General features: G+C 40.6%; 1 protein-coding gene across 5 annotated transcripts in view; it reads left to right on the plus strand.

The window, feature by feature from the left end:
• The window catches only part of LOC122549745 (zinc finger protein 385D-like), a 1,019,967-nt gene that overhangs the window by 383,462 nt on the left and 615,881 nt on the right, over window positions 1-20,624 (plus strand). The window contains exon 1 of one of the 5 annotated variants that reach the window (XM_043689689.1): window positions 2,839-3,063. The exons of the other annotated variants lie outside the window; for them this stretch is intronic. Within the exon in view, the coding sequence (XP_043545624.1) occupies window positions 3,054-3,063 (10 nt within the window). The 5' untranslated portion in view covers window positions 2,839-3,053. Of the gene's footprint in view, window positions 1-2,838; window positions 3,064-20,624 lie in introns of those variants that run through there. 5 annotated transcript variants of the gene reach the window in all.

Genomic DNA, 20,624 nt, shown 5'->3' on the forward strand with positions numbered 1-20,624 from the left:
TTTTTAAAAAAAGGGTTTTGTGATTTACACATGAAAGAAGTGAAACTATCACTGTATTCTAACAGATGAAAGGCTTAACAGACAATCAATTCTTCAATGTATAATTTCAGTTACATCACACTGCAAATTTTAGCTATAAATTCTGTGTTACGATCGAGCCCTCTGCAATCACCTGATGAAGGAGCGTCGCTCCGAAAGCTAGTGTGCTTCCAATTAAACCTGTGAGACTATAACCTGGTGTTGTGTGATTTTTAACTTTGTACACCCCAGTCCAACACTGGCATCTCCGAATCATGACTACTATACACAGGTTGCATTGAGAGTATTATATCATAATGCAGCTAAGTTTCATCAGTAGAAAAGGTTTCCACTTGGTCTTTGTGATCATTGGCACCTCTTAGAAGTCTGTGAAAGGTATCCTGTAAGATGACATGAATGCTATATCCTTGTTAAAGCTCAAGTTCCTGCATCATTTCAAAGGCCTTACAAGGATGGCTGCTGGGAGTCAATCAGCAGCCTTGAAAACACAGAAAGTGATGTCATTACACAGCTCCCTGACTGAGTTCAATGCTGTTCAATGAAAAAAATGCAGCCTGTTCTTCTCACCACGGACTGTGTGTAGTGAACAGTGTTCCTCCACAAGGTGAGTGTCCAATGCTTAGGTCAGTCTGGGGAAGTCTTGCAGTACAATCCAAGCAGAGTGTGCTGCATACTCCTTACACACTGTGTCCTGCATAACTGGAACAGGCAAAGCATGGATGTGATGAACACTGAACAGCTAGGAGAGTAGCAGCAGTCTTTTGAGGAAGAATGTAATGACATTGAGCAGGAATAACATCACCGTCACCCTGATAGTGCAGTGTCATGTGTAACAAGCTAGACAGGACTTAACTGATAGCTGCTTTCAATACGTCAATTAAGTCCTGTCCAGCTTGTGGGTGAAGAGTTCAATCATTGACTGTAAATTTGTTGTTGCTCAAAAGGAAAGTAGACCTTGTTTAGTCCCAGAAACAAATGAAGCTTTTTACAGTGTTGTCCTTTCACTTTCCCTGTTATTTAATAACAGTTAATATAAACAACTGATGCTGCCATATTCAAGAGCAAAAGATGTTATGTTGGCATAGTTGTTAAGGAAAATGAAGTGGTGCTGAGAATGGGTAGCTTCTGTAGCTTTATCATGTGGCTGCTGCTGATAAGACAGATGAAGATTTGAAGTGCAAATATATTTACATATGTGGAGTGTCACCCGAGGCACCTATATATACTCAGAAGTTTTCCTTTTTAGTTGCATTCCACTATATCTACTGTAAGGTCTATTTCTGATTGGCAACATTTAACTTCGTATTCAGCTGGACCTTAACTATGATGCTAGAGGTTAGAAACCCCAAACACCTTGGTGATAGTGAGCACTTCCACCAAATACTGTGAGATAATGTGAGAGCAGTGAGGTACAGCAGAGAATTGTATAAGCTAACCCTCTGTGAAACTCCTGAAATTGACACTAAGCCAATTTTTGGAAGAATTCAGCCTAAAGTTAATCAGGGAGGGAACTAAGTTCCAAGAGGAGATAGTGGAGTGAAGAAACCATTTTGTAAAAACGTTACGCACGTTGACAAAAAAATTGTTAAAGCAAAAGTAATTGGAGATGCAACAATGTAATTACCTCAGAGTATGTGTCATTGCATGCACTTTTCTTTCTGCAATGTTACTTCCAAACTGTGGGACATGATATCATCAAGATCTTGCTGGATCTTAAGGGGCAGCTTATTGTCACTGCTGGATCTAAACTAGACTCCAAAGAAGAGAAGGTTATAAAAGTCAGACTGCATGTAAGTTGGATGTATTGCCAGGATCAGACAGTGTCCCTGGCAGGGCTGGGTGGAGGGACGTCTCCTGTTATCTTGTCTGACAGCAGCTTGTCACATAGATGTCCTGGGCCTCCTCCTGAGGGGGCACTAAGCCAGTTGTAATTTAGCAGAGAGAGAAAAATGAGGTCCTGGAATTGACAATTATTGATTACCTAAGGGCCTCAATAGACTTAAAGGTAAATGGGTTGCCTAATACCTTTACCATCTCTCATAAAATGGGAGAAAGAGGTAGAGGTCAGAGGGAAGTGAGAACAGGGGTTTTGTTGCCATGTTGTATTTTAATAGCTACCTCTCATCTGCTAATGCAGACTGTTAAAAATACAGCCTCTTTTATTTTATCATTCCAGTCACCATTTTACATTCCCAATAGTAGATCCAGTCAAGAACCCATCACAAATGCAGTGCTCTAAATTTGACCAATGTGGTGATGAGTAAGTTGATACCCAAATTCAGAAATTATGGAATCATGTTAGATTGTTTATATATATGTCATTACTTATGAGAGAAGAAACAGATGGTTTGGGGTTTTCACCTTATTGCACACCTGGATCTCTCATGTTACAGTTATTGCCAGCTTCACATCTTGAGCTGGTAAAATTATGTTGTTTTCAAGCAGCAAGTTCCTTTTTTAGTTGCTATTATTTTTGCTACTGTGTAAAGCTGTGTCACATATTAATATGGACGAGATTAAAAAAGTACTCCTCTGGACATGAGCTGTAAACCCGAAGGCACCTTCACGTTGCAGCTGAACAGCTCTTACAATGCTGCGTGAAAGCCCGCAGATTAGCGGTGCTTAGAAGCAGTAATTTGATGCAATTTCAGACTGCTTGAATTGCTGTCTCGTGTCAGTGTAGGACTCTGTTATTCCAGCAGACCTTCTCATGCAGTTTCCTTCCACACTTGCCTTTAGCTCAGCTGTGGTCACTAATAGTCTTTGTATTGTTTTAATGCTGGTTTTGTATAGTCAAGCTTGTCGAGTGCAAAGAAAAAGACCAGCCAGAGGGCGAATTCACCACAGTTAGAGGTTTATTCAGATCTGATACTTCACAGTGTGCTGTGTGAAGAAAATAGACAAAGCTCAAGAGGCACTGCTCTATTCATCTATATAATAGTAATTTTTTTTTGCCACTGGAGACTCAAGAAGATTTGTACAGATTGGTCCAGCTTTTACTAGCATTGAACGCAATGCTTCTGGGTGAGTTAATGTGAGAGAATAACAAAAGACAGAGCTGCAACATGAAAGCTATCATTGTTTCTTTAACTATGCTGCTTTCCATCACGCTTTTACCTAGCTAGCATAATACAATTGCAAAGTGTGATAGACTTGAATGACAAAGAGGTAACAGTCTGGTCATAGCGTATCTTTCCTTGTAGACTACCGACCCTAGTTTTTCAGTGCCTCCATTATAATTCAATGCTTCCGTGTCTTAATTGAATGATTTTCTTCCTTGATTTAACGGGTTTGCAAAAGAATCTGTATCACAGGATTACATTGTTTGATTTCAGTATATTTTAATGAATGCAATGATGGCAAACGTGAATTTGTCATTTGCTATTTACTATTGTATTCTTTAGTTGGAAATTCTGCTCAGATGGTGACTTCATAGCTGCGTTTACTTTTTGAGGGCACCTTTTGCATTTTTTTATTGCACTTAATGACCAGCTTTTGGGTTGACTACACTTGCAGTTTATACATATCTATTCTCAGTGTTATTGATTACCTTTTTAAAAGATGTGCTAAAGCTGCAGGTAAATTTCATTGATCCATGGCATGCAGTGCAGTGTTTGGTGGAATATTTAAGATTTATTCGGCTCTAAGTAAAGAAACAACAGTTGCTGGATTTGTTTTTGTGTTTAATACTGATTTCTCCTAACATATAAAATGTAGCTACTGGAATATCAAATTATCTATTAATGTTATGTATTCCGCCCATAAATATGTGTATATATATATATAAAACACACAAGTCTTACATGTTCTTGTAGACAGGAGCCAGGGTTAACAAAGGTTACCATTAGCTAAGTGAATCTATCACTTCACATTGCACCCCAATACTTTAAACGGGCAGGAAATCTCTTTTTATTGCATTTTTTTGTGTGTTTATGTAAGAAAAATTATACAAGTGCTCGGAAATGAAAAATTACAGTCGTGCAGCACACTGATTGGGTCCTCAACTTCGAGAATGACATTTTCCATTAGGACTGAAATTAAGTCTCTGCTACTGAAGCTGTTGTCTGTTTGCTGATTTCAACACACATCAGTATTTTTCAACATCTTCAATAAAAGAAATCTACTGAGTTACAAACTGCAGATGTTGAAAACATGTCTGATAATTATTGTCTGGTACATATCATAAGATGTCATAATGTAGCAATTTTCCAGTAACATATTTGCAAAACAGTTTTGCTAAAAGGTATTGTTCTAATGCCTTGAATTTCTAAAATACTTCATGATGACTCTAAAAGAGAGAATATCTTAAAGAACAATGTCCCTGGGTGCTGCGAAACAGACTGTCTTTTCTTTTCTTATTTTCACACCACGCATCAAACTTAAATGTAGTTAAAAGTTGAATATATGCCAGTAGAAAACTTATTCAAGCTGGTCAAAGGCATGTCAGTTAGGTCTTAGAGAGTCATAGAGATGTGCAGCACAGAAACAGACCCTTCCGTCCAACTCATCCATGTCGATGTGATATCCTAACCTAATCTAGTCCCATTTGCCAGCACCTGGCCCATATCCTCTAAACCCTCCCTATTCAGATACCCATCCAGATGCCTTTTAAATGCTGCAATTGTTCCATTCTCCACCACTTCCTCTGGCAGCTCATTCAATACACGCACCACCGTCCGTGTGAAAAAGTCCCTTAGGTAACTTTTATATCCTTCTCCTCTCACCCTAAAATTATGTTCTCTAGTTCTGGACTCCCCCACCCCAGGGAAAAGACTTTGTCTATTTATCCTAGCCATCCCCTCATGATTATATTAACCTCTACAAGGTCACCCCTCAGCCTCCAACACTCCAGAGAATACAGCCCCAGCATATTCAGCCTCTCCCTATAGCTCAAACCTTCCAACCCTGGCAACATCCCTGTAAATCTTTTCTAAATCCTTTCAAGGTTCACAACATTTTTCTGATAAGAAGGAGACCAGAATTGCACGCAATATTCCAACAGTGGCTTAACCAATGTCCTGTACAGCCGCAACATGATCTCTCAACTCTTATGCTCAATGTTCTGACCAATAAAGGTAAGCATATCATCCACCTTCTTCACTATCCTATCTACCTGTGACCCCACTTTCAAGGAACTATAAACCTGCACTCCAAGGTCTCTTTATTCAGCAACACTCCCATGGACCTTACCATTAAGTGTATAAGTCCTGCTAAGATTTGCTTTCCCAAAATACAGCACCTCACATTTATCTGAATTAAACCCCATCTGCCACTTCTCAGCCCATTGGGCCATCTGGTCCAGATCCTGTTGTAATCTGAGGTAATCCTCTTCGCTGTTCACTACACCTCCAATTTTGGTGTCATCTGCAAATTTACTAACCATACTTCCTATGTTCACATCCAAATCATTTGTATAAATGACAAAAAAGCAGTGGAACCAGCACCAAGCAGTGGACCCAGCACCAATGGTCACTGGCCTCCAGTCTGAACAGCAACCTTCCACTACCACCCTCTGTCTTCTACCTTTGAGACAGTTCTTTATCCAATTGGCTACTTCTCCCTGTATTCTGTGAGATCTAACTTAGCTAACCAGTCTCCCATGGGGAACCTTGTTGAACGCCTTACTGAAGTCCATATAGATCACATCTACCACTCTGCCCTCATCAATCCTCTTTGTTACTGTTTCAAAAAACTCAATCAAGTTCGTGTGACATGATTTCCCGCGCACAAAACCCTGCTGACTATCCCTAATCAGTCCTTACCTTTTCAAATACATGTAAATCCTATCCCTTAGGATTCCCTCCAACAACGTGCCCATCACTGATGTCAGGTTCACCGGTCTATAGTTCCCTGGCCTTTCCTTACCACCTTTCCTAAATAGTGGCACAAAATTAGCCAACCTCCAGTCTTCCAGAACCTCACCTGTGACTATTGATGATACAAATGTCTCAGCAAGGGGTCCAGCAATCACTTCCCTAGCTTCCCAGAGAGTTCTACGGTACACCTGATCAGGTTCTGGGGATTTATCCACCTTTATGCTTTTCAAGACATCCAGCACCTCCTCCTCTGTAATATGAACATTGTTCAAGATGTCACCATCTATTATCCACATTCTATATTTTCTACGTCATTTTCCACAGTAAATACTGATGCAAAATACTCATTTAGTATCGCTCCCATCTCCTGTGGTTCCACATGTAGGCTGCTTTGCTGATCTTTGAAGGGCCCTATTATCTCCCTAGTTACACTTTTGTCCTTAATGTATTTACAAAATCCCTTTGGATTCTTCTTAACCCTATTTGCTAAAGCTATCTCTTGTCCTCTTTTTGCCCTCTTAAGTATACTCCAACTGCCATTATACTCTATGAATTCATTCAATCTCTCCTGTTTATACCGAACATATGCTTCCTTCTTTTTAACCAAAACCTTAATTTCTCTAGTTATCCAGCATTCCCTATACCCCCTCCTTTCACACTAACAGGAATATACAGTCGCTGGGCTCTTGTTATCTCATTTCTGAAGACTTCCCATCTTCCAGCCGTCCCGTTACCTGTGAACATTTGCAACCAATCAGCTTTTGAAAATTCTTGCTTAATACCATCAAAATTATCGAGGAGAAAGTGAGGACTGCAGATGCTGGAAATCAGAGCTGAAGATGTGTTGCTGGAAAAGCGCAGCAGGTCAGGCAGCATCCAAGGAACAGGAGAATCGACATTTTGGGCATAAGCCCTTCTTCAGGAATGAGGAAAGTGTGTCCAGCAGGCTAAGATAAAAGGTAGGGAGGAGGGACTTGGGGGATGGGCGTTGGAAATGCGATAGGTGGAAGGAGGTCAAGGTGAGGGTGATAGGCCAGAGTGGGGTGGGGGCGTACTGAGGCTGTTGCTGCGATGCCACCATTGTGGGGAATACTGGTGTAGAGTGCTGAAACTTCCATTGTGACGAGGAACGTTCCTGGTTTGACTGGTCCATGGGTGCTGAGTTTCTGTAAGAAATCTGTAGTGTTGCAACAAAAGCTGGGGTCCCCTGTACATTGGGTTTCAAGATGCCATCGACATAGCGAGAGAGGTTCTCACACAGCCCTGCATGAGCACACGTATAGTTGTGTGGGGAGAACTTGTACTTGCAAAATTACATTTTATTTTGCTCAAAAACTGCATATAGGATTCTGTCAATCCCACTTTATAAACAGCATTAGTCTGACCTAACATTGGGACAAAGACAGACTTTAACCTTACACCTTCAATGCATTATCTGAGCTGAGATGGCACCTATTGTTAAAGCTAACTTGAGAGTGTAACTTTAAAGAAGTTCTGGGAATTACATATGAAGGAACCAAAACTAACATAATCATTCTCAAAGATGAAAGACTTAAGCTAAATTTGTTTAATATTACTTTCCATGACACTGCAATCCTGTTGCTATAAATTCTGTTTCTTATGGTTCTACCCCACAACCACCTGATGAAGGAGTAGATCATCGAAAGCTAGTGTTTTCAAATAAACCTGTTGGACTACAACCTGGTGTTGTGTGATTTTTTACTTTATTAAAAACTCCACTCCATGTCCTCTCTTGCCCCCTTTTATATCCTTCCTATAGCATTTGTATACTGGACCATTAAGCTGACAGTCCAGTCCATCCCTGAGCCACATTTCTGTAATTGCTATGATATCCCAGTCCTACATTCCTAGCCATGCCCTGAGTTCATCTGCCTTCCCTGTCAGGCCTCTTGCAATCAAGAAAATGCAGTTTTATTTATCAGTCCACCCTGTTCCATGCTTTGTCCCTGCCTGCCCTGAATGACTCACTCCTTTTCACAACCGTAGTAGTCTCAGATTGATCTCTTTCCTCACTATTTCCCTGGGTCCAAACGTCCCCCCCCCCCCCCCCCCTGCCCCCCCACCTGACTAGTTTAAATACTTCCCAAGCATCTCTAGCACATCTCCCTGTCAGTATATTAGTCCCCTTCCAATTCAAGTGCAATCCGTCCTTCTTATACAGGTCACTTCTACCAAGAAGAGATTCCAATGACCCAAAGTTGTGAATCCTTCTCCCAGCTCCTCAACCAAGCATTCATCTGCCCTATCCTGCTATTCCTACCGTCACTAGCTCATAGCACCGGGAGTAATCCAGATATTACTACCCTCGAGGACCTCCTTTTTCAATTCCTGCCTAACTTTCTATATCCTCCCTTCAGAATCTCTTCCTTTTCCCTTCCTATGTTGATAGTTTGAATGTGTACAATGCCTTCTAGCTGGTCCCCCTCCCCTTTGAGAACATTCTACCCCCTCTCTGAGACATCCTTGATCCTAGCACAGGAAGGCAACACACCATTCTGATTTTTTGCTGCTGGCCGCAGAAATGTCTAACTATGCCTCTGACTAGGGAGTCTCCTATCACAATCGATCGCTTGGAACCCAATGTATCCCTCATTGTATTAGAGTCATTCTCAATACCAGAAACTTGACTGTTCATGCTCCATTCCCCTGAGAGTCCAACACCCCCTACATTTTCCAAAACAGCATACTTGTTTGAAATGGGAATAGCCACAGAAGACACCTACACTACCTACCTACCTCTCCTATATGTCCTGGAGTGAACCCATCTACCTGACCAAATCTGTGGCTTTTCTCCCCTTCTATAATTGCCATCCATCACACCCCTAGCTCTTGTAAATTCCTTATTGCCTCTAACTGCCACTCCAACTGATCCATGCAATTGATAGGATTCACAACCAAAGACACTTCCTGTAGACATAATCATAAGTAACATGGAAACTGTCCCTAAACTCCCATGTCTATCACTCTACTAAAGGCCACCTTTGCACTCTCACAATCTACAAACCCAGAAATTAGCACAGTCTTTTATGTTCTAAAAAAAACAGTGCTCCAGACTAACCTAGTACTTATGGTTTATACTTGAAAATTTTAATCAAGAGACAGATCTCAGTAAAACATATAAGATAGAGCCCACTCTGCTCACTGCTGTTGACTTAAAGCAAGGTTACACTTAAAAACTGTGAGCTCTCCCAGGTTCCTCCAAGGTTGGCTGTGAATTTCGCCATTTGTTATTTTTCCTAGAGGCACTCTGATGTCCAGAGATACATGAACTCAAGCAGCAAAGGCAGTAACTGTGCAGCTTCACTGCTGTGTTAGACAGCAGTGTAGGTTTCTTTCTCTCTCTCCCTCTCTGACTATGTGGTCCCAGCCTTTTGTCTATCTTCCTTCTTTTAAAAGTGCCGTTGTTTTGATCTTTCTTTCCCCAAAGTTGCAAAACAATGCAACAGCACATAAAACAGTTATTTCTGCTCTGGAATTTGAGGAAATCACCCCCAACACCTAAAACATGTCAAAAAAAAGGAGCAGCTCTTGCAGCCACATTTTTTTCCTACCCTCCATCTTGGATTACCCAGAATCCACTGTCTTTTCTGGAGGGCAATTCAATCAATTTGTTCTTGTTAAAGTTTGAAGTAAAATAATTAAACCTGATAGATTATGGTTACAGCGCCAGAGACCCGGGTTCAATTCCCGCCTCAGGCGACTCTCTGTGTGGAGTTTGCACATTCTCCCCGTGTCTGCGTGGGTTTCCTCTGGTTTCCTCCCACAATCCAGAAATGTGTAGGTTAGGTGAATTGGCCATGCTAAATTGCCTGTAGTGTTCGGTGTAGGGGAATGGGTTTGGGTGGGTGGCAGGAGAAAGTGAGGTCTGCAGACGCTGGAGATCAAAGCTGAAACTTTATTGCTGGAACAGCACAGCAGGTCAGGCAGCATCTAGGGAACAGAAGATTCGACGTTTCGGGCACATGCCCTTCTTCAGGAAGAAGGGCATGTGCCCGAAAGGGCATGCCATTCCTGAAGAAGGGCATGTGCCCGAAACGTCGAATCTTCTGTTCCCTAGATGCTGCCTGACCTGCTGTGCTGTTCCAGCAATAAAGTTTCAGCTTGGGTGGGTTGCAGGTTGGTGTGGACTTGTTGGGCTGAAGGGCCTGTTTCCACACTGTAAGTAATCTAATCTAATTATTTTTATATTAAGTATCATCTATGACTGTTATAGAAATGTTAATTGTTTCAAGAAATATGTTTGTTTAAGATCACAAATGATCCAACGTGATCTTCAGCTCTAAGGGTTGTTAGCACCAAAGTTAACCCCTGACATATTAATACTCCGAATATCTTCAATTTTACTTTCAATTTGAGTAGTGGCTAGATTTTAACCCAATAAAAGATTAAAAAGTTGGAAGCTAATACTTTTTATGAAAAAATGCCCACTACAAAACAATAGTTGAGTTCAAGCAGAGAGAGAAAATATAAGTGTTAAATACTTTGAATTTTAAAAGAATCAAGAGTAGAATATAATTGAAGTAAATAACAAGTGAAATGGTCCATGATAACAATACAGTAATAATGCTTTACTGCTGTAACATTTTTATTTATTTCAGAATCATGATGTGTGAGCTGAGAACTTGTAAAATCTGAACTACCCAGTAAGAGGAATTATTTCCCAAAGCTAACAGTTCAAGCTGAAGCTAACCAGTGGGTAGTAGATGCTTAGGTTATTCAAACAGTATTTTTAAAACATTTTAATCATTTGTATGATAATGCTTGCAAATGTTTCAAGTAAAGTAGAGAACTATCCTCCAGTTACAAACCTAATTTGAAATAAGATTTACAGTGTTGGCTAATAAATTAACATAGTATTCACAGCCCATGTCGAGCTCAGCTTTGGTCAAGATGCAGTTTCAAAACTGCCACGATGTGTGACCATGTGAATGTAACTATCAGTTTCTGTCCTGCAAGTTCAGTATAAGATGGCTTTTCACAAAGATTTGGATTGCTATTTCATTCCATTTCTGTAAACTGTTAGATAGCTGGTGCTCTGCTGCAAAATATGAAATTATGACCACCTTCTTATCATTTCGATAGAAATGGCATTGTCAGTTGAAATCCTTTATGGTTGCTGAAAGTTAAAAAGAAGCCCATCCAGAGGTGGACCGTGCTCAGTAAACTATTATGGACAAGATCTTTTAAAATTATAGTCTCAAAAATATATTGATATATTTGCACATTAGATTATTATTATCTATTTTTGAAGTTTTTTTGAGGGTCAGCTCAGTAATACCTGACACTGAGATGGATATTTTAAGCTCAGTTCGTGATATCAGTTAATTAAACATGTGGCAGTTACACTTAATGTCTAGGTAAACAGTTGGAACACCCATTGGCAACATATTCCTCAATATAGTCGAGTCAAAGGAATTGCATCGTTTAGACTAAAATGTGTGATTAAATTAGTTATGATACTTCAATATTTTCATACCAAAATTCTGAACCATTGATTGCATAGAATCCACAACGTGTAGGATGAAAAGATTAATCTTTCTTTCTGCAAAAACACAGCCAGAACTTTAAAGCACCATATGGTGAAAAATGACTTCATTTCATTGAAAGGTACAAGAGCAAGGCACAGCGGAAGTGATTTACATTATATTTAATCAGCAATCTCTTTCCATTTTGGTAACACAGTTATATGAGTACTAAATTTGTTGTTATTGATTGAATGTTTCCTGGTCCCTTTGGAAATTGCCACTATATGTACATGGTTACAAATTCTGATGTCTTATTTATAGTCCAAAGATAAATACACAAATAATTACAATTTTCATTTGTTTTCCTACACTTTGATCCAGAGGTAAATCCCATTACACAAATATATAGAGGCTTCTCCCTTTAACGATACATTAAATAATTTAGGGCTTAATACTATTTGAGAGAGTTTCAGTAGAAGTTTTTGTTATGAAACTCAGTGGAGAATTCCACATAGTTCATAGGAAACTTTCCCAGTGATGGTATGCATCTGGAAGCATCCATTTATTTGTGACCATGTGAATTATGTCAGATTCCTAAAGGTGCAAAGTACTCAAAATCTCATCATTGAACTTATTCTCTCAAAGGAAAGCAGGGAGATCAGATGTATTCAACACTGATATACTTTTTGAAGAGTCAGAAATAATGCACCCATCAAATATGGAGAAGCAGCATGAGCTGGAATCCTGCAGTCATATGAAATGAGGTAGAACATAACTTGCATCATTGTTCCATATACGGATCTCCTGATGATGCATTGTTACCAGAGTAAAATGTAGTCAACATAATGTCTTTGATCCTGTTACACAATCCAACAGCAGTAATGTTAAAGGACTTGCAACAAGAGCTATAATCACCATCAGGGTCAAGAAATTCTGACCTTTTACCAGTCCTGTATGTGAGCATGCTAGTAATATTTTACATCAATATGGCATTCATCCCCTTCCCCCCCCCCCACCCCAAAATAATGAATGACCCCTCACCAGTATCTGAAAGAGCTGTAGTGGGACAGGCAAGTGGATTGAAGTTTCCCTGCAGAAATTTCCGACAAATAGATCAGATATTTCAAGAGACAAAAAGATGGAACATCGTAGGTGAAGTTGAGATGCAAATTCCAGATAATTGGATGTGCTAGTAAAAGAGTCTGTCACAATGGGATGGAAGGACACCAAGGGTTAGAGGTTGAGTTTGAAAGTTGGACTGGAGGAGGCTGCTGTCACAGGGTGAGGCTATAGATGATTTGTAAGCTATGGTAGGATCTTGAAATTAATGTTTTGAGGGTGAAACTCATCTTTTGTCCTTCCTCAGCAACCAGAAGTGACCAACACCGGTGACAATCAAACTAGGCTCAGCAGTTAAAAAGTTTGACTTTCTTTTCTGTCAAACATTTTCATCCATTCTTTTCTGGAGTTAAAACTGGCCTTAAAATACAGTCCCGTTTCAGTCCTTCTATTTTCATTTTGGTGCTGACGAGCTTCCTCTGTTGTGGACAAATTACAATTATGTAAGAGAGTATACTTGTGTTCTCTTTGCCACTGAACATATTACTGACGTTCAAGTTTTACTTTGCTAATCTTTATAGTTTACAAACTGATTTTAAAACAGCAAGAATCAACATAAAAGTTTACTTACCAAAAAAGTGTAGTTGTCCATATTTTTGAACAGACTTTATCCATGTACTCACCCTCCTTCTCTCTGACCTTGGGCAAGATAAACGGTATCAGTTTCGGGTTGGAAGCAGCTATTCTGAAAGCAATCAGTTTGAAGGAGAGGATCAAGACAAGTTGATGAAAATTATTTATTTTTGTGTAGAATATACTTTCGAAAGAATTCAAAAGGAAACAAACACAGTACTGGTTAAAATAACTATTTTTATTATTGATGCTATGGATTACTGATAAATGTTTGAATAATTTATCAAGAAATGCTGTCAGGATTATCCTCAGAACAGGATCTCTTTAAATTGATGATGAAAATAGTTAGCTTGCAGAGCTTGGTATACAATCTACTTATTCATTCAGCTGTTCAGTCTAAAAAGGACAGATGGCACTTAACAGAAACATATTTCTGCAAAAAAGCAATCAGATTTTAACAATGTTTCATGAACTGCATGTAAGACCTGGTAGTGGATTGACAATATTTATAGACAACCATGTATATTATTTTGATATATCATTTTGAAAATAATTTAAGTTACGCAATTGAAAGTTGAAACTGCATATTTGGAGCTCGAAGTCATACTGTGGATTAGATATTGCCCTGCTCCCATATTCAAGTACTGAGATTTAAATAAAAAGCTCATGACCCACAATAAAGGTACATCCCAGTGAGGAAGAAGACTTATAGAAAGGGGAAAAATTGACTATGTTGACCAGAGAAGCTAAGGACAATATTAAAATGTGGGCCTAATGGACACCATGTTCCCTTAGACTGATGAGTTGTACCCTAAGATATTAAAGGATGTAGCTGCAGAGATACTGGATACACAGTAGTAATCTTCCAAGAATCCTTAGATTTTGGAACAATCCCAGACCACTAAAGTAACACCTTTCCTTATTCAGGAAGGGAGAGAGACAGAGAATGGATAATATAGGCTGGTTGCTTAGCATTTCTCATTGGGAAAGTATTTGAGTCTATTACAAAGGATCCATTAGCAGGGCTTTTTGAAAAAAATAATCAAACAGAGTCTGCGTGGCTTCCTAATTATATAAGACAAGATTTTTTTAACAATTCTTTGAGAAGATAACAAGCAAAGTAGATAAAGAGGAACCTTTGTTTGTGATAGATTTGCATTTCCAAAAGGCATTTGATGAGGAACTGCCTATAAGGTTACTTGTGAATATAAGGGCTCATGCTGTTGGTGTATTAGCATGGAAAGAGAATTTTCTGACTAATAAATGACAGATCTGGGATAAATATGTCATTTTCAGGAGTAGCAATCTGGAACTAGTGGAGAACCACAGGGATGAGTGATAGGGACATAATTACTTTCAAGAGACATGAATGATTTGGATGGTAGAAGTGAATGCACTATCAGCAAGTTTGGTGTGATACAAAAATGGGTGGGAGGGATTGAAAGGCAAGTATTAAGATGACATAAAGTCTACAGATGGATGTAGACATGTTAAGTGAATAGGCAAAACCTTGGTAGTTGCAATATGATGGGGGAAAATGTGAAGTTAGGCACTTGGCAGGAAGAATAGAAGAGCTGATTTTATTTAAGAGGAGAAAGAGTGCAGATAACTGCAGTACAGAGTAATTTGAGATTCCTATTTCAATGAGTCACAACAAGCAAGCATCCAACGTCAACAGGTCATAGAAAAGGAAAATGGAATGTTTGCCTTTTTTTTACAGGAATGGAGTATGAATATATTGAGGTCTTGCCAAAATGATATAAGGCACTAATTAGAGACAGCTGGAATACTATGAACAGCATTCAGGCATGGGAGACGATCCAGAAAAGATTGACCAGATTGATCCTGAGTATAGAGGGATTTTCTTGTTGGGGGGGGGAGGTGGAGTTAAGAAGGTTAGGCTTATTGAAACATAGCTTTAGATATAGGACTCTTAGGCATTTTGTCCAGGCAGATACAAAGCGGTTCCCATTCTGGGAGAATCTGGGACCTGACAGTGGCTTATGGTCCCTTGGATTAAGACAATTTTCATTTCATGACTGATGAAGAAGCACCATCACCTCATCTTATATTCAAAGCCACCAGCTCAGACATTGGAATTACCTGAACTTTCAAAGGTTAGGGACTAGCTTTTGGGAGTCACTAGACTCTGTAGGCTTCAGCCGGACCAGGGAAAAATGGATAGCACATGTGCTGTGGATGGACTTTGCTGCAGAGGATTTCGACGAGAATTGTGATGAGGCACCACAGAGGATGATGATAATAAGGATGTTTGATGGAATGGTAAATGGAATCTGGCTCCAAAATGGCAAAGGACATTTCACAGACTGTGGAGACTATACTTCCCAGTTATGGAAGTATTGGGAAATCTGACGACAGTATTCGTAAATCTAGCTGTGATAAAACATTTGCAAGTTGATGTCTCAGCGTCGACTGCAGCCCAAGTGGAAACCACCTAAAGTCTCACTGCTGCAATGGACACTCAGGTAGAGGTTGTGAGATCCATATTTTGGGGTTGTGTGGACTCAGACTATGGTCATTGTGGCTTTGGGTCACAGAGTTCACGGGGCAGGCAAGTTTTCTATATTGGAAGCATAGATTGCTGGACTGCATTGACTGGTGAAGTGCCTTCCTGCAGAGCCCAGGTGGAAAGTCAAAGAACAATATAGCACAGGAACAGGCCCTTTGGTCCTCCATATGTGCCAACATATTTTGCCCTTCCATATTAAAACTGTCCTCACTTACAGGATCCATATCGTTCTATTCCCTTCTGTTATAAAGCGGAGGTCCACCTCCACCTCTGGTAACTAAAACAAAACACCCAGAGAGGCTCATGTGTGACAAGTGGTATAATCTGCCTCTCATATCCCCCCCATGTTATAAAGATGTGGTTAAATAAAATGAAATCCTTTCACTCACTCTATAATCAACAAGTAACAATTTACTTATGTAACTCCAACAGTGAACAAATTAACACAGCCACTAATAAACCAAATAATTCCTCTCTAACTACAACTATTTCCTAATAAAACAAAATCTTAATGATATGCTGTTCCAACAAAATACAATTCCCACTTGTAGAACAAAACAATAGAATTTAGTCTCTCAAAATTACAGCTATGATACGCCTTCCAATGCTCCGCACCCTCTCCACTGATCTTCAGTAACACCTTCCTCCGTCAAATTCCTGGGTCAGGAATTCTTTTGTTAGTTCTTCTGTGAATTCTGTTGTCTGGAATATTAGCAAAGAGTGCTGTGGTACCTTTATTATCGCAAGGTTTGTAGCTCAGGTTGAGGTTGAGGGTGTAGGTTTGCTCGCTGAGCTGTAGGTTTGATATCCAGATGTTTCATTACCTGGCTAGGTAACATCATCAGTGGCGACCTCCAAGTGAAGCGAAGCTGTTGTCTCCTGCTTTCTATTTATATATATATATATATATATATATATATGCTGTTACCTGGCCAGGCAATGAAACGTCTGGATATCAAACCTACAGCTCAGCGAGCAAACCTACACCCTGTACCTTAATTTATTAGATGGTGTTTTTTCTGAGAGCTGAAAGTTGTTATTTCTTCAGTTGGCAGTTTGCTCTCACGGATTTTCGAATGCCCTCATTTTTTATACCCTTGATGACCTATTCATTTCTTTACAATCGGATTGGTTCTAGGTAATCAAAACCATTAGATTTAAATTTAATTGGTTTTTAATATCTAAGGGCTTGATTTAAATTGATTGGCTAAATTTAAAAAGACTCACCTATTAAATATTTGATGCAACATGTTTCAATTTGGGCACTGTCTGTGCACTTGCACTTTAAACAGTTGTTCAGGCATCCACTTTAACTGTAAGCACCGAAAAAAACACCATCTTTTAAAGGGAGCATGCAATGCTTTCCCCCATTTTACAATTTCATAGACACCAACTTCACAACTATTTATGAATTTGTCCAGGTGTTTCTTGATGCTGCAGTTGTGTCTGCTTCCACCATCTCCTCTGGCAGCGCATTCCAGGGACTCACCACCCTTTGCATGAGAAATGTGCCTCACACATCTCTTTTAAACTGCTCCCCTCGCACCTTGAACCTGTGTCCCCTCGTAATTGAACCCTCCACCCTGGGAAAAAGCCTCCTACTTTCCAATCTATCCATGTCATTCACAATCTTATCAACTTCTATCAGGTCACCACCCCCACCCCAACCTCCTGCGTTCCAGTGAAAACAAAACCAGTCTATCCAACCTTTCTTCAAAGCTAAAATTCCTCAGACCAAGTAACATCCTGGTAAACCTTTTCTGTACTGTCTCCAAAGCATCCACATCCTTCTGATAGTGTGGTGACCAAAACTGTATGTAATATTCTAAGTGTGGCCTAATTAAAGTTCAGTAAAGCTATAGCATAACTTGTCTATCTTTAGACTCAATGCCCCTTCCAAAGAAGGCAAGTATGCCATAGGCCTTTTCTACTACTTTATCTACCTGCGCGACCACCTTTCAGTGATCGGTGTACCTGCATTTCAAGATCCCTCTGCATATCAATACTCCACTGCCATTCACTGTATGATTTCCACCTGTACTTGACCTTCCAAAGTGCATCACCTCACATTTGTCCAGATTAAACTCCGTCTGCCATATTTCTGCCCATGTCTCCAACTGATCTATATCCTGCTGTATCCTCTGACAATTTTCTTCACTATCCGCAACTCCACCAATCTTTGTATCATCCACAAACTTACTAATTAGTTCAGCTACATCTTTCTCCAAATCATTTGTGTAGATCATGAAACAGTGGTCCCAGCACTGATCCCTGTGGAACACCACTGGTCACAGCCCTCCATTCAGAAAAGCATCCTTCCACCGCTAGCTTCTGCCTGCTATGACTAAGCCAGTTCTGTATCCATCTTGCCAGCTCACCCTGATACCATGTGACTTCACCTTTTGTACCAGTCTGCCATGAGTGATCTTGTCAAAGGCTTCACTGAAGTCAATGTAGACAACATCATCTGCTTTTCCCTCATCAATCACGTTTGTCACCTTAAAAAACTCAGTCACGTTAGTGAGGCACAACCTCCCCCATAAAAAAAAACATGCTGTTTATTGCTAATAATTCCATTTGCTTCTAAATGCTGATAGATTTTGTCCCTGAGAATCTTCAATAATCTTCAAACCAACATGAGGCTCACAGGCCTGTAATTTCCTAGATTATCTCTGCTACCTTTCTTAAACAATGGGACAAGATTAGCTGTTTTTCAGTCCTTTGGGACCTCATCTGTGGCCAAAGACACAAAGATGTCTGTTAACACTCCAGCAATTATTTTCTTGGCTCCCTCAATATTCTGGGATAGATCTCATCAGGACGTGGGGACTTAGTTATCTTCATACTTTTTAAGACACAAGACACTTCTTCCTGTTTAATAGCAACTTGACTTAGAGGTCATCCTCCATCAATTCCTCCTCTGTGGTGAATACTGAGACAAAGCATTTGTTTAGGCTCTCACTTACCTCTACTGGCTTCACTCATAGATTCCCTCCTTTGTCATTGAGTGGGCCAACCCTCTCCCTGGCTACCCTCTTGCTTTTTATATGTATAAAAAGCCTTGGTATTCTCCTTAATCCTGTTTGCTAATGACTTTTTATGACCTCTGTTAGCCCTTCTAATTTCTTGTTTAAGTTCTTTCCGACTTTCCTTATACACTTAAAGGGCTTCATCAATTCTCATCGTCCTAGACCTTATGTATACATCCTTTTCCTTTTTGACCAAGGTCATAGCATCTGGATGGGTGTGTGGATGGGGGGGGGTTTTGGAGGGATGTGGGCCGGGTGCTCGTGGGTGGGGCTGGATTGGGTTGGGATGTCTGGTTGGCGTGGACGGGTTGGACCGGGGGATCTGTTTCCATGCGGTACATCTCTATGACTCTAAACAGTTCAATGAGGGAAGGGGTAATATTGGACCTGATTTAGGGAAATAAGCCTGGCCAGGTGAGTGAAGTTTCAGTGGGGGAGCATTTCAGGAGTGGTGACCATAATACCACAAGTTTTAAGGTACTCATGGGAAGGGACAACAGCAGTCTTTGGATGAAGGTGTTAAATTGGGGGAAGGCAAACTACAACAGGAATTGGAGCTGGCTTTTTGAGGGAAAATCCACGTCAGATATGTGGGAGTATTTCAAATGGCAGTTGATAAGAACATAGGACATAGAACATAGAAGAATACAGCGCAGTAGGCCCTTTGGCCCTCGATGTTGCGCCGATTCAAGTCCACCTAACCTACACTAGCCTGCGCCGATTCAAGTCCACCTAACCTACACTAGCCCACTCTCCTCCATATGCCTATCTAATGCCCGCTTAAATGCCCATAAAGAGGGAGAGTCCACCACTGCTACTGGCAGGGCATTCCATGAACTCACGACTCGCTGAGTAAATAACCTACCCCTAACATCTGTCCTATACCTACCACCCCTTAATTTAAAGCTATGCCCCCTCGTAATAGCTGACTCCATACGTGGAAAAAGGTTCTCACGGTCAACCCTATCTAAACCCCTAATCATCTTGTACACCTCTATCAAGTCACCCCTAAACCTTCTTTTCTATAATGAAAACAACCCCAAGTGCCTCAGCCTTTCCTCATACGACCTTTCTACCATACCAGGCAACATCCTGGTAAACCTCCTCTGCACCCATTCCAGTGCCTCCACATCCTTCCTATAATATGGCGACCAAAACTGCACACAATACTCCAGATCCGGCCGCACCAGAGTCTTATACAACTGCAACATGACCTCAGTACTCCGGAACTCAATTCCTCTACCAATAAAAGCCAGTACGCCATATGCCTTCCTCACCGCACTATTTACCTGGGTGGCAACTTTCAAAATAGTTATAGATCAGAGAGACCTCGGGTGTTCAGGTACATCATTCTTCACACACCGTTAAGAAGGCATTTAGCACACGTGCCTTCATGGCTCAGACCTTTGAGTAAGTGAGCTGGGATGTCGTGCTGAGGTTGTACAGGAGGTGAGGTCTCCTCTGCAGTACTGTCTGCAGTTCTGGTCTCCCTGTGAGGCGGAGGATATTATTAAACTGGAGAGGGTTCAGAAGAGATTTAGCAGGAAGTCGCTGGGAAGGCAAGGTTGGAGTTAGAAGGAAAGGCTGGATGGGCTGGGACATTTTCCGCAGGAGGTTGAGGCATGACCTTAGAGAGGTTTATAAAATTACCGAGGGGTATAGATTAGGTGAACAGCCCGTGTCTTTTCCCTAAGGTGGGGAACTTCAAGACCGGGGACACGCTTTGAAGGTGACAGGAGAAAGATTTTCAAAAGACACGGGGCAATTGTTTTTCTACAGAGTGATTTGTGTGTGGAATGGGCATCCTGAGGAAGTGGTGTTTGTTGGGCACACTTACAGCATTTAAAGAGGCATTTGGATAGGTACATCGGTCAGGAATGGTTGGAGGGACATGGGCCAAGTGCAAGCAGGTGGGATGAGTTTAGTTTTGTATTATGGCTGACATCGGCTGGTCAGACCCAATGGTCTGTTTCTGTGCTGTATGATTGTAATCAGGGACAGCAAGGGGTTAGATACAGAGTAAAGCTCTCTC

This window comes from Chiloscyllium plagiosum, chromosome 5 (genome assembly GCF_004010195.1).
Source record: "Chiloscyllium plagiosum isolate BGI_BamShark_2017 chromosome 5, ASM401019v2, whole genome shotgun sequence".
Lineage (NCBI taxonomy): Eukaryota > Metazoa > Chordata > Chondrichthyes > Orectolobiformes > Hemiscylliidae > Chiloscyllium > Chiloscyllium plagiosum.